Consider the following 13,483-nt stretch of genomic DNA (forward strand, 5'->3'; position numbering starts at 1 on the left):
CAGGCAGTGAAAATCACGTGAGATGTCAATGCTCAGGTCATGGAGAGAGCTCACAGCGCACCCACAATCAAGGTGATGAACCCAAGACCTGGTCGTAGCCCAACAGCACATGAGATGGCCTCAGGCTACTGTGCTATGTCGACTCTTAGTGGACAGAAACAAAACTGCATCCATCTCGTGTTCTGATGCTGACTCACTCACAACCTGTTTGTGATCACGACTTCTTTAAATGACTTACGAAAACAACAAAAACGCACTATTATGGAACTTAATCAGACACAAACCTTCATATTAGGTCAATCAATCACTTGGATTGAATTTAAGAGTGTAATTTAAATGCAACATACTGTATACATTCATTTGACTGCAGAATGAGTGAACTGCTTTGTTGTGGCAATTGATAATATAAGACAGCACAAGTGGACACAATAATGCCATATATGGATATTACACTTAATTAGCATTTTTTCTGATGGGAATCTGTAATGAAGAGAGGAACCACTGAGCCTAAGAGGAAATACTTCCCTCCCTCTCTCTCCCTCTCTCTCTCTCTCTCTCTCTCTCTCTCTCTCTCTCTCTCTCTCTCTCTCTCTTCCCTCTATGGATGATCAACTCGACCCTTCTCTCCTCACCTCTGATTGGACTAGGCCACTTGTTGGGAATGGCATTAAACTATTTAAATAGCACTTTGTCCCCCTTCAGCTTATAAGGGACTTTTTTATTGCGACTGATCCCATCCAGGACGCATCCAATGTATAAATGTTGCTGATGTCCAGTGGAACTTCTGTCTTATTTTTCAAAAAGTTGATACATATCAATTCCTGAGGATTATTGCTGGATCTTTGTTATTTGTGTGTATTTTTTTCTTCTTCTACTTTTAATCGACTTTTTGGGTAAACAGGTGAGTTTAAAAAGAAATCTTAGATTGATGCATTTTTACATGATTAACTATCAACTTGAATTCTTTTTTTTTCTCTCTCTCTCTCTCTCACAGGCAGTGAAGTTGTCTGATCATGAAGCTGACGGGGATATTTTTGTTATTGATGCTTTGGACCTGTGAGGGTGCCAGAATAGCAGGTGATCCCATTTGAACTCAGATTACACCTTTTATGACTGTGTTATTTACTATGCGTCAAATGCTCTTGTTGTACACTAAAAACAAATATATTGAGTGCGCTTTGTGATGAAACACCCGCAGAGAGCGGAGATGACAATAGCGTGTACGACTTGTTCGAGCTGGTCCAAGTCCCCAAGAAGAACCACGGAGTGAACCAGGTGAAAGGAGACGACCCGTACAGCCCCGCCTACAAGATCCTCAACCCGGACCTGATCCCCCCGGTCCCCGAGCGCGCCCTCCGGGACCTGATCGACTCCATCCACGCCGAGCGGGGCTTCCTCCTGCTGCTCAACTTCAAGCAAGCCAAGCGCACCCGCGGCAGCCTCCTGACCGTGGAGAAGAAGGACGGTTCCGGTCCGGTGTTTGAGATCGTCTCCAACGGGAAGGCGAACACTTTGGACATCGTTTTCTCCACCGAGAAGAAGCAGCATTTGGTCTCCATCGAAGACGCGGACCTCGCAACGGGCCACTGGAAGAACATCACGCTGTTCGTGCAGGAGGACCGGGCCCAGCTGTACGCGGGCTGCGATGAGGTCAACAACGCCGAGCTGGACGCGCCGATCCGGAGCATCCTGACCCAGCAGACGCCTGCAAGTGCGCAGCTCAGGATCGGGAAAGGAGCCGTTAAGGACAGGTTCATGGTGAGTACAACACGCTCACCAAAACACATGACATTTGCGTTCCTTATCCACGCGTAAAAGTGTTGCAAATGCGCAAAAATACGCACAAACAACCGCTACAATCAACAATTTATTGCAAGAACATGTACACTACAAACAAGGAATTTGACTTCGTGTCACAATGCATGCATGAAATGTCGGCTACAAAAAAAGAAAGTGTGCAAAATAGAGGCAAGAAGTGATCATAATTCAAATGTAATGCAATCCCACAGTGTGATAAAGATAAGAAACAATAACACCGTGTGCGATAAACTGCTGAGCGCGTGGAGATAAAATGCAACCATCATTTCATAGCTCAATTGCACACTCTCGTTTGCAGGGGATTCTTCAAAACGTGCGCTTTGTTTTTGGAACAAGCTTGGACGCCATCCTCCGCAACAAGGGATGTCAGAGCTGTAAGTAAATCATCACCTGCTTACCCTCCCACTCCTAATCTGCTTCATGTCGCACTCAGTGCTGTCATATGTGTCCAAATACAATATTTGGGTGCATAAAAACTGTTACCCAGGGTGGAGTTAAAATAAAAATATAAGATATTTTTATATACAATAATATAAAATATATATATTTTTTAAATAAAATAAAAAAATCTGAGTGAGGGGTGGGGGGTGGTGGAGGACATTATAGATCATCACACTTAAGTTATGTGAGCACTTCATTTCATGTGATGTATGTTTCTGCTCAACCTCCAGCGGCAGATTCGATGATCGTGGAGAATCTTAATGGCTCCTCAGCCATCAGGACGGAGTACACGGGTCATAAAACTAAAGGTAAACAATCTTGAATGCATTACTGCTCCTGGTCTCCACTAAAACACGAAGAATGATCATAATTCATTTGAATTCATAGACACCGTTCATGGCACTCAAGGTCACCAAGCAAACATAGTTAAAAGAAATCGAGTAATAACAGAACATAAAACATCAATTAGAAAACATCAATTAAAATGGCAAATGTTAAAATGAATAGAGTCCGGAATAGAGTTTGGATTTGAAGAGGGTTAATGAGTTTGTGTTTTGGAGCTCAGGTGGTAGTGAGTTCCAAAGTTGTAAAGGATGCAAACATTGAACTAAAATTATCTTTTCTTTTTCTTTTTTCTATGATGAAGATCTGCAGATGGTCTGTGGCTTCTCGTGTGATGACCTGGTCAGCATGTTCAAGGAGCTAAAGAGTCTCGGTGTGGTGGTCAAGGAGCTGTCCATTGAACTGCGCAAACTGGTGAGCAAGAAACACATTCGACTGGCTGCCTCTGTGTGTCTACATTAGTTGTAGAGCTACTCAACTGCAGTGTCCACCACCAAGAATTTCAGGTCCCAGTTTTACTTTGAACATATTCACATTTTGTGTTTGTAACAGTTATTCAGATCTCCACATGGACCAAAGATGGCATCTGCCTCACCAATTGTGATTGATTATGACTGTAATTTTCAACCTTTATCTCTCGGTAGAACAACTACCTATTTGTTGTCGTTTTCTGTATGTGCAAAACAGAGCAATTAAATTAACCTTTGGGCACATTCTAAAAGTCCAATCATATACTGTATGCATGTTCAATTTTGGAAAGATTGGATATGTTCAGTCAGAGATTTGAAGCTTGGGCAAAACAGCGACACCACTCTAAATTGTGTTTTAATCCACTTACATGTAGGAATGCATGGGAAGGAAAAACATCAATAACATTTATGGCATTGTGGAATTTGTTTTTATGTATTTTTATTGTGCCGTCCAGAACACATCAAACACATCGCTTCTTCAAATGCATACGAATACTGAGAAAACCTCTGATAAGCTCCATCGTTGACCTGTACCACCATACAGCTAGGTTTTTTTTTTTTTTTTTTGTGATGCCAGATGACAACTACACCTGCCGCTAGCAAGTTAACATTTTACTCTTTCTATCTCAAAAGAGTTGATCAAAAAAATGTTTTGCTCAAATAATGTTTGCCTTGGTAAACCTGCATTATAAATGCGTGTTTCCCCTGCAGACGAATGAGAACAAGCTGATTAAGACGCGCATCGGCTTCCACAGTGGCGTCTGCATCCACAATGGTATCGTACACAAGAACAAAGACGACTGGACCGTCGATGACTGCACTGAGTGCACTTGTCAGGTGTGTGTATCGTATACTTGAACTTGCATGTGACCACGTTCTTGAACTTCATGCACAGACCCAGATGGACATGCTGATACATAATTAGCAATACTGCAGGAACACAAACAATTACCACCACTCAACTGATGTGGTCAGTAATGATAGGTGGAGGCTTGTTTGGTCGTGATAAGAGCTCTGTCATCAGGAGGTTGACCCAAAGTGATGCACTGCTCGTAATTAAGAACATCTCGTCTCCAGCAAGAAGCGTCAATCGGGTGATAAAGGCCTCGCTTTGCACTGGTAGGATTCACTTCTCGATCTAGTCATGTTGACCTTCATTTATCAAATCCAGAATGATATTAGCATTCCTAAGAAAAGGCAGTTATTGGTCTTCAGTCATTCAGTAGGTCATACAGGCTTTCTGGCTTACATGTCTCGGGCACAGTCGCCCAGTTTAGGTCATCTGTCTGAAACCAACTTCCTTTTACAAGGGTTTTGGCTACATTCCCACCCTCTGCTAACCCAGTAGGCGGATGGGCGCCAGCTGGAGTCTACAGTACATTTGTAGACAGAAGACCTGGCCTTTACTCTGTCTCATCAGGCTTGGTGAATCATTCCAAGCGCAGACTTTGTTGCACGTAAATGGATTAAAATCACTTATGCAACAAACCATCCTACAGGACATGATTCACTCAACTTTCATTTCGATCATCTACATTTGAAAAAGTCTTTATGAGACAAGATATAACTAACATCTGTGTTTATTGCAGAACTCTGCAACGGTGTGTCGCAAGATCTCCTGTCCCCTGATTCCTTGTGCTAACGCTACTGTACCTGATGGAGAGTGTTGCCCACGCTGTGGAACACGTAAGTGTTTTACTTCACGCAACTAAACATATTTTGTTGAAATCTGCACTGTTATTAGAAAGTACAGTGGATACTCTAAAGATCACCACCCATAAGGTTGAACGACTCGAGATTTAAATCAAATTTAAGGATAAAATAGACCTCTGAAGTCATACAGAACTTCATAATTATCACATACTGTAAAAGACCTCAGCAAAAAGTTAGTTACTTAAGATATAGGAATTAAGATATTGTTCAGTTCCCACTCAGTGACGGTGTGAATGTGAGTGCGAATGGTTGTCCGTGTCTATATGTGCCCTGCGACTGACTGGCGACCAGTTCGGGGTGTAGTCCGCCTTTCGCCCGAAGTCAGCTGGGATAGGCTCCAGCGTCCCGCGACCCTAACCAGGATAAGAGGTGTTGAAAATGGATGGATGGATGGATGGATGAATTAAGATATTGCCTTGAAAACGGTTTTATGGTACTAACAGTTTGACCCTCTAACAGATTATTTCCCGCAGGATTTATTATTTGTTTTTGTAAATCCAAACAAACCATGTGTTCAACTTCAGAGGCTCCACTGCACACTGCAATTACAGCCCTACAAACACGCCGTGCAGTACTGTAAATGCTGTGTAAGCTAGAACCTGCGAGGGGCATTCATTGAGACACTGCCCCAGTCATTCTCGAAGGAGATTCTGTGTAATTTCCCGTATAAAAGCCGCAAATATTTCCCTACGTATAAAGGTTTCTGTTCAAGAGAAAGTATGTTAATTTTAGAGATGACTTAACAGTGCTCACGTTAGAGTAAATAAAAGGGTACTTATGTGTTTGGAACATTGGCGGTTTGTGTTCTAAAACTTCTTTGATTTCTTAAAGCTGTGATGGCTGCAATTTGCCAAATTGGTCAAAGAGGGAAAGAACATCGTTTGACTGTTTGGTAAAGGCCTCATCCACATGAAGATGAGTTACATGTTAGTCATACCTGTGCAGGCTTGGCGGCAACTCTTCCTTAAAACCAAAATAAACAGGGGCCACTTTCATGTGGACCTCAGCCACTTGTTGAAGTCATTCCACACCATCGGCCATGTGCGCAAAAAAAAAAATTAAATTCCTCTTTAGGAAAACATAAGTCAATGGGGCATCCCTATGTATCTTTAGGACAGTGGGACTTTCTGTTCTCGGCTTCTATTAGTACGTCAATCTCTGCTCATCCTCAATAGAAGGCCCTAAATCACAGCTAAATCCATACTGTTAGCGCTCTGCTCTGAAAGATTTCCCTTGCTCATTTAGGCTTGAGGGTGTTTGTGTGTGTGGCGGTGGTGGGGGAGCACTGCATTTATCCAATAGCTCTTTCATTGTGTCTCTCTCCCATATTCTTGCCATCTCCCTCCTCCTCAGCGAGTGACTATGCAGAGGATGGATGGTCGCCATGGTCTGAATGGACCCATTGTTCCGTGTCATGTGGGAGGGGCATCCAGCAGCGCGGACGGTCTTGCGACCGTATCAATAACAACTGCGAGGGCACCTCTGTGCAGACCCGGGACTGCTACCTCCAAGAGTGTGACAAGCGCTGTAAGTTGTCCCCAGTTAACAATCCTACTTGTTATCGTCAAAGTTTTACCACAATGCATTGCAGGTGTCACTTTGGGGCACTGCTTTACAATCGACTAATTTTGAACATCTTTAGTCAAGCAGGATGGCAGCTGGAGCCATTGGTCACCGTGGTCCTCATGTTCAGTTACCTGCGGGGCTGGTGTCATCACCCGAATCCGTCTCTGCAATTCCCCAACCCCCCAGCTTGGAGGCAAGGACTGTGTGGGAGAGGGTCGCCAAACGGAAAAGTGTCAAAAGACTCCATGCCCCAGTAAGTTTCGGGTCCACTCAATTGTAACTGTGTGTCCTTAAGCCCATTTATATAACAACAAAAGCTTATCATCATACAACCCTTCTTTTTTGTGTTCCTCAGTCAATGGCAACTGGGGACCCTGGTCACCCTGGGATACATGCACTGTTACATGTGGAGGCGGTTTACAAACTCGTAAACGCCTGTGCAATGACCCTGCGCCCAAATATAATGGTAAAGAGTGTGTCGGTGATGGCAAAGAAACGCAGACGTGCAACAAGAAAACGTGTCCTATTGGTGAGAAACAGATTTTTTAGAGAGAGAAAAACTATACCTGGTTATACCTGAAATGATCCTTAAGATCTTGGAACAATTGTTCACTCTTTTCAGATGGATGCCTATCAAACCCTTGTTTCGCTGGGGCCAAGTGCACCAGTTTTCCTGACGGTTCCTGGAAGTGTGGAAAATGTCCAGTGGGGTATACTGGCAATGGTGTCAAATGTAAAGACCTTGATGAGGTAAAAATTCCACCAATTAGTTCTTACCTGATTCCATCTGCTGTCAGTTATATCTGAAACCACTAATACAAATCCACTGGTGATTAATTGGAATGCTTCTTCCGCTTAACCTTGATACAGTGCAAAGAGGTCCCAGATGCTTGCTTTGAGTTTAATGGTGTACACCGCTGTGAGAACACCGATCCCGGCTACAACTGTCTTCCCTGCCCGCCTCGTTACTCAGGACCTCAACCGTTTGGTAAAGGTGTGGAGCAGGCCGCTGCTACTAAACAGGTGTGTACAACACTGCCTTTGTAAACATCAGCAGAGGCCAGTTCCATTTGAACTGCAGGCTTGCCTCTCTAAGAGCAGAAAATTATTAATTTAGACTCTGCAACTCCCCTCTTCCCTTTCTAGGTGTGCTCACCCCGAAATCCTTGCCTGGATGGAAGCCACAACTGCAATAAACACGCACGCTGTAACTACCTTGGGCATTTCTCGGATCCCATGTTCCGATGTGAGTGTAAACCAGGCTACGCTGGCAATGGACACATCTGTGGAGAGGACACTGATCTGGATGGTTGGCCCAATGCTGACTTGGTTTGTGTGGAGAATGCCACCTACCACTGCAAAAAGGTTGGTATAAGGTAGTTGCCAAGCCATTAGTTTAACAGTTTTTTCGTAGAATACAGTAGGTGGATGATCCTTGTTTTCTGTCAATCCAGGACAACTGTCCCAACCTCCCCAACTCTGGACAGGAAGATTATGACAAGGACGGCATTGGAGATGCTTGTGACATCGATGATGACAACGATGGCATTCCTGATGACAGGGTAAGAAGTTTACGAGAGTGTGCATGTGCAATTGACTGTTCATCAGTCATGTGCAATACGAAGCTAGGTGGAGAGGAGGTGGGGCTCGGGGGGTAAGCAAATGTTTTCCCTGGCCAAAACCTCAAATTCTATCACTGAGGTACAAGTCTGAAGGGACTTAACTGTGCACAAATTCCAACGCTAGAAGTGGGATCTGACCTAAAAATAAAGCACCTTTTCATTCCATGGACCTCCTTCGTTCTAAATAGATCCACTCAGTCAGTCTGATGGCAGATCGCGAGGAACTGCACCTGAACACATAACCTTAATTTTCCTCCCCATCTCTCAATCTCGCCCAAACAGGACAACTGTCCGTTCATCTTCAACCCCAGGCAGTATGACTATGATCGCGATGATGTGGGTGACCGCTGTGACAACTGCCCTTATAATAGCAACCCTGACCAAACAGACACAGACAACAATGGAGAGGGAGATGCCTGCGCAGTGGACATAGATGGAGATGGTAAGGACAGCTACTCAGAGATGGACTCTCGGGATAGCAATTTGTTAGTTGGCACTGAAATGAGGTCAATGTATTCAAAAGTTAATTACTTCAAAATCATACTGTTCATTTTCCAGGCATACTCAATGAAAAGGACAACTGTCCCTATGTTTACAATGTGGACCAGAGAGACACCGATTTGGATGGGGTGGGAGACATGTGCGATAACTGCCCTCTGGAACATAATCCTGATCAGGTGTGTGCCCAGTCCTCCTTCCTCATTTCCTTCCAGTTCATCCACCAGCAACACAACACATTTATGTCTCACTTTTTCTCCATAGCTCATAGCGCATGTCTTTCTTTCAATTGCATGTGACAGACAGACAGATATTCAGTAATTAACCCCGAGTGTCAGTCTGAGCGTTCCATGGTGGAGTAAATCCCACATAGACCTCTAGGGCACATCAATTCAAAAGGCGTGGTGGGGGTTTAGGGGTCTTTTCAATGAGCCATTGACGTAAAACGTGAAAGAAGAGGCCCTCAGCTGGATATTACTGAGGAATGGGCTACACCGCAGGACAGCTCAGTGCACCTGTGCCATGCTACACTGGGAAAGAGGAATGCAATGGACACGGGTGCTTGAAACTTTGAAATCAAGCCTTGACATGTACAATGCTGCCAAAGAAGTTAAAACATATTATCTTGCAAATTATTCTATTCAATTCCAAGCAAAATTTTTGATTATATCATAATGAAGACTGTCCATTCCACTGTCCTTCCATTCATACGATCTCCTGATCCTTCACTTCCCATTGTCATCCCTGATTGCCTACCGTTGCAGGTGGATTCAGATGATGACCGTGTGGGAGACAAGTGTGACAGCAACCAGGACATTGATGAGGATGGACACCAGAACAATCTGGACAATTGCCCGTACATCCCCAATGCCAATCAGGCAGATCACGACAAGGACGGCAAAGGAGATGCATGTGACCATGATGACGACAATGATGGCATCCCAGATGACAAGGACAATTGCAGACTCGCACATAATCCTGACCAGGTTGACTCTGATGGTGAGAACAATGGTAGTTTGGGATGGGGTTGGAATTTAATCTGTACACTAATACTCAATAATTTTTCCTGTTCATCATCCCAATCATCAACAAATATACACAATTTCTTTTTACAGGTGATGGCCGTGGAGATGCTTGCAAAGATGACTTTGACCAAGACAATGTGCCCGACATCTACGATGTGTGTCCAGAGAACTTTGACATTAGCGAGACAGACTTCCGCAAGTTCCAGATGGTTCCTTTGGATCCTAAAGGCACCTCCCAGATTGATCCAAATTGGGTGGTTCGTCATCAGGGTAAAGAGCTTGTTCAAACCGTCAACTGTGACCCTGGAATTGCTGTTGGTAAGTCAAAATCATATTAGAACTCGTATGGTTTTTAGTAGAACATGGACCTCCACCAAAGCCGTGCAATGGTAGATCCTTCTCTTCTACGCTAAAAAATGGAACAGGAAATTAGCATGAGTTGTGCACGTAATACGCTAAATACACGTAAAATAAAACAACTGTGACTTAATCCGCTGCGGATAGATCAACCTGGTTGCAAATATAAAAGGTCATAACTCTAATAGTGCAGTCCAAAGTGGTTGGCAATTCCTGAATCTAATTGATTTTGTGTGATTCTGGAAACAAGGAGACAGACGTGATAAATAAATAGTAGCTAATTGTTGTTTTTAACAAATAGATAGCTGTATCGCAAGTGCATCATTTAAGATTACTTAAATGTATTCTAAATTGAATCATTCTTCTGTAGGATACCATGAGTTCAATTCCGTGGACTTCAGTGGGACCTTTTTCATCAACACCGAGAGGGACGATGACTATGCCGGCTTTGTGTTTGGTTACCAGTCAAGCTCCAGGTTCTATGTGGTGATGTGGAAGCAGATCACTCAGACCTACTGGTCCAACAAACCCACAAAAGCTCAGGGCTACTCTGGCCTGTCAATCAAAGTGGTCAATTCCACCACTGGTCCGGGAGAGCACCTCAGGAATGCCCTGTGGCATACCGGAAATACTGCAGGACAGGTACAGCATGACCTACTTTGTGTCCATCCTCATAACTGATGACTCCCCCATGAGGATTACTGATATATTAAAATATGATTATGGTCATTTTTGCCTGCTTTAGGTCCGCACTCTGTGGCATGACCCTAAGAATATTGGCTGGAAAGATTACACAGCCTACAGATGGCATCTGATCCACAGACCAAGAACAGGGCTTATCAGGTTGGGAAATTGAAAAGTTAACATTCATGTTTAATGTCCAATGGATTTGATCAGAGTTCACCAATTTTTGTTCCACCCGCTCAGAGTTGTGATGTACGAAGGAAAGAAGATCATGGCAGATTCTGGTAGCATCTATGACAAGACATATGCAGGAGGCAGGCTAGGTCTCTTTGTCTTCTCCCAGGAGATGGTTTACTTCTCAGACCTCAAGTATGAGTGCAGAGGTAAGAACTTGTGTCTCAATCAACTATTCAGTGGAACCTCTAAAGTCAAACACAATCAGTTTTCGGATGCTGGTCAACCTCAGATTTGTTCAAATTTATAATACATATTTTCCATTTACATTTTTTAATTTTAACTGTATACTGTATGTTTAAAAACAAGTTTGCTATGACAATATACAAACGGATGGGTTAATACTAGTGCTTATGTGAGTCACTTAACATAAAGACCAACCACTGCTTATTATCAGATGTACATTCCTGACTTCTGCAATATTGTACTGAGCAACCAGGACACCTGCACCATTTTCCTGTGTCAAAATAATTTCCTCTTTCCATCAGAGGTTCCAAAGCATTCACTTTGTGTTCTGTTTAATGGTCATCCTCACATCATTGTCACAGATACCTTCCTGTTGTGGCATCAAGTATCACACATATACACACACACACACACACACACACAAAGAAGATAGAAAAAAAAGCAAACTGTGCTTGTGGAGTTAATCTTTTAATTTTCTTCCAAGATATTTTGTGACATCATGCATGACGGTGGTTTAAAAAATGTTTTTTGTGCATTTTTCCCAATAAAGTTGGTCAAATTCCAAATCGCGCAACTTCAGAGGTTCCACTGGAAATGCAGAATTATCGGATTTTCTTGACCTAAAGGGAGTAATGTTTAACACACGACATGATTTTTCTTTTCCTTTCACAGATGCCTAAATGCACAGTGCTGGATGTTCTGAGGAATGCACCTTTTAGTAGTATGAACTTTTTTTTAATCCTCTTCTAATGTCCAGGGACTGATTTATCTCCGAAACTCTTTCTTGTGTAGTGCGCACACTCGTGGAGGGTGAAGGGCATGTGGGCGGCCTCGGGGTTTGAGCCTTGCACTAAATGTCCGTGTGCCGTTTGAGGATCAGAGAGTCCCTTCTCCTCCACCCTTCCGCAAGAGTGGGGAAAGCTGGAGAGAAAAAGGAAAATATTCCCTCCCTCCCACCTTTGCCTGTAGGACACCAGCACCTTTCTGTCCCAGCTCTCCTTGCTTTCTTACTCTCTGAAAGACCTCATTCATCTCTGTGCGGGCAGGGCTCCCCATGGACAACTATGCACTTCCAAACTTTTTACATCCTCTCTCTCAGCTTTGCCTCTTCAGCCTGCGTGCCTTTCTAGCTCACCTTCCACACCTTACTACCCTCCGGATGGACATCCCAAAGAAAAAGACTGAGTAAATATTCCATTTACTCTACCAGGTTGCACATTCTGAAAGATACAATTCTTGAGGACTCAAACAATGATGGCAGCAGTAACATTTTAGGAATCTTTGTTGTTGAGGACGTATGACTGAAGAAAATTGTATAGTGTTAGAATTAAGGCAAACATAATCTTATGGATGTTTGTGTTCATTCTTGTGTGTGGAAGACTGGCCATGGATGGAAAATGAAAGCAATTGTATTCACCTACCGAAGACTCCATGAAGAAAAAGCCCAAGGAAAGGAGAAACACTATCCAAAAGTCAATGTAGCTCAATATGCAAAATGGAACTGTGTTAGTCTTAATGTTAACTGTGTTAATCTTTGTCCTGAATTGGTTAACAACTCTCAGGTAAAATGAGCGTCTTGTAAAAATTCCCTCCACCATGCCAGATCCAAACATTGGTCAATGACAAGACTTGTTACCCTCATCGTTTGAGGTTTGAATTAGGTATTATGTGAATGCATGTAATTTATTGACTCTTGTCTACAATGTAGGCAGTAAAAAAAAAAAAAAAATTAAAAAACACATTTGGATACTTTCAAAAAGTACAAAATCTATCTGATAAAACTGAAAAGTTGACAAAATTATGAGTACTGTAATCAGGTTTCAGAAACTGGATGTGTTGCTCTTATCAAGTCCCCACTCACAATTCACAAACAATTTTGTGTTGGTTTTGATAACATAGGGCTACCTAGCATGAAGTGTTTGTGACTTGTGTCCTTTTGGAAAGAAATGCAAAACTAATAATTAAATGATGTACAAACATTACCTCATTGCTGTTGATCAACACAAACACACATGCATTTCATTTTCAATTGAAAGGATCATAGTATTAGTGTAGCATGGGTTGTGAAATAAAAAGATGTTTCATTTAAATACAACCAACTCCCAAAACCACCCTCGTGACAATGACAGTAAAATGGGAGCTTTTGTTGATTATTATTATTAAAGGATAATTTTGCTTTATCGTATATGTCCGATGCTGTTTTTAGCAGATAAATTATTGTTCCATTATGTTCTTAGCAGTTTGTGAGAGGTCAATTTGAGTGTGTGCGTGTGTAGATAAATGCTATTTAAAATAATTTATCAGGATTTGTTGCCGTACAAAAGGGCACGTGTCCGTCTGTATAAACGGTTTGCACACTGATGTGAGGATGTTGTATTCTTTATCATTTTTACTTTGGGAGGCGGGGGCGGGGGATATCAATATTATCATTATTTTTGTACAATTAGTTTTGCTTGTCTGTAAACATGTTCTTAGTTGTACAAATGCTAAAATGCTGTTTTTTTTCATAGTGATTATTTTGTAACTT

The 13,483-nt window shown here is 42.6% G+C and overlaps 1 protein-coding gene across 1 annotated transcript; it reads left to right on the plus strand.

Moving 5' to 3' along the window:
- Nucleotides 1-720: 720 nt before the first annotated feature.
- thbs1b (thrombospondin 1b) lies at nt 721-13,136 on the plus strand. The gene is made up of 23 exons (XM_061704350.1): nt 721-901; nt 995-1,077; nt 1,199-1,758; nt 2,117-2,192; nt 2,490-2,567; nt 2,906-3,015; nt 3,783-3,908; nt 4,661-4,757; nt 6,138-6,311; nt 6,427-6,603; nt 6,706-6,879; nt 6,973-7,100; nt 7,221-7,373; nt 7,497-7,715; nt 7,805-7,912; nt 8,255-8,414; nt 8,531-8,649; nt 9,235-9,469; nt 9,586-9,813; nt 10,223-10,494; nt 10,598-10,695; nt 10,780-10,919; nt 11,629-13,136. Exons 2-23 carry the CDS (start codon nt 1,014-1,016, stop codon nt 11,634-11,636), a joined length of 3,504 nt encoding a protein of 1,167 aa, XP_061560334.1. The 5' UTR covers nt 721-901; nt 995-1,013; the 3' UTR covers nt 11,637-13,136.
- Nucleotides 13,137-13,483: the final 347 nt, after the last annotated feature.

This window comes from Phycodurus eques, chromosome 18 (genome assembly GCF_024500275.1).
Source record: "Phycodurus eques isolate BA_2022a chromosome 18, UOR_Pequ_1.1, whole genome shotgun sequence".
Classification (NCBI taxonomy): Eukaryota; Metazoa; Chordata; class Actinopteri; order Syngnathiformes; family Syngnathidae; genus Phycodurus; species Phycodurus eques.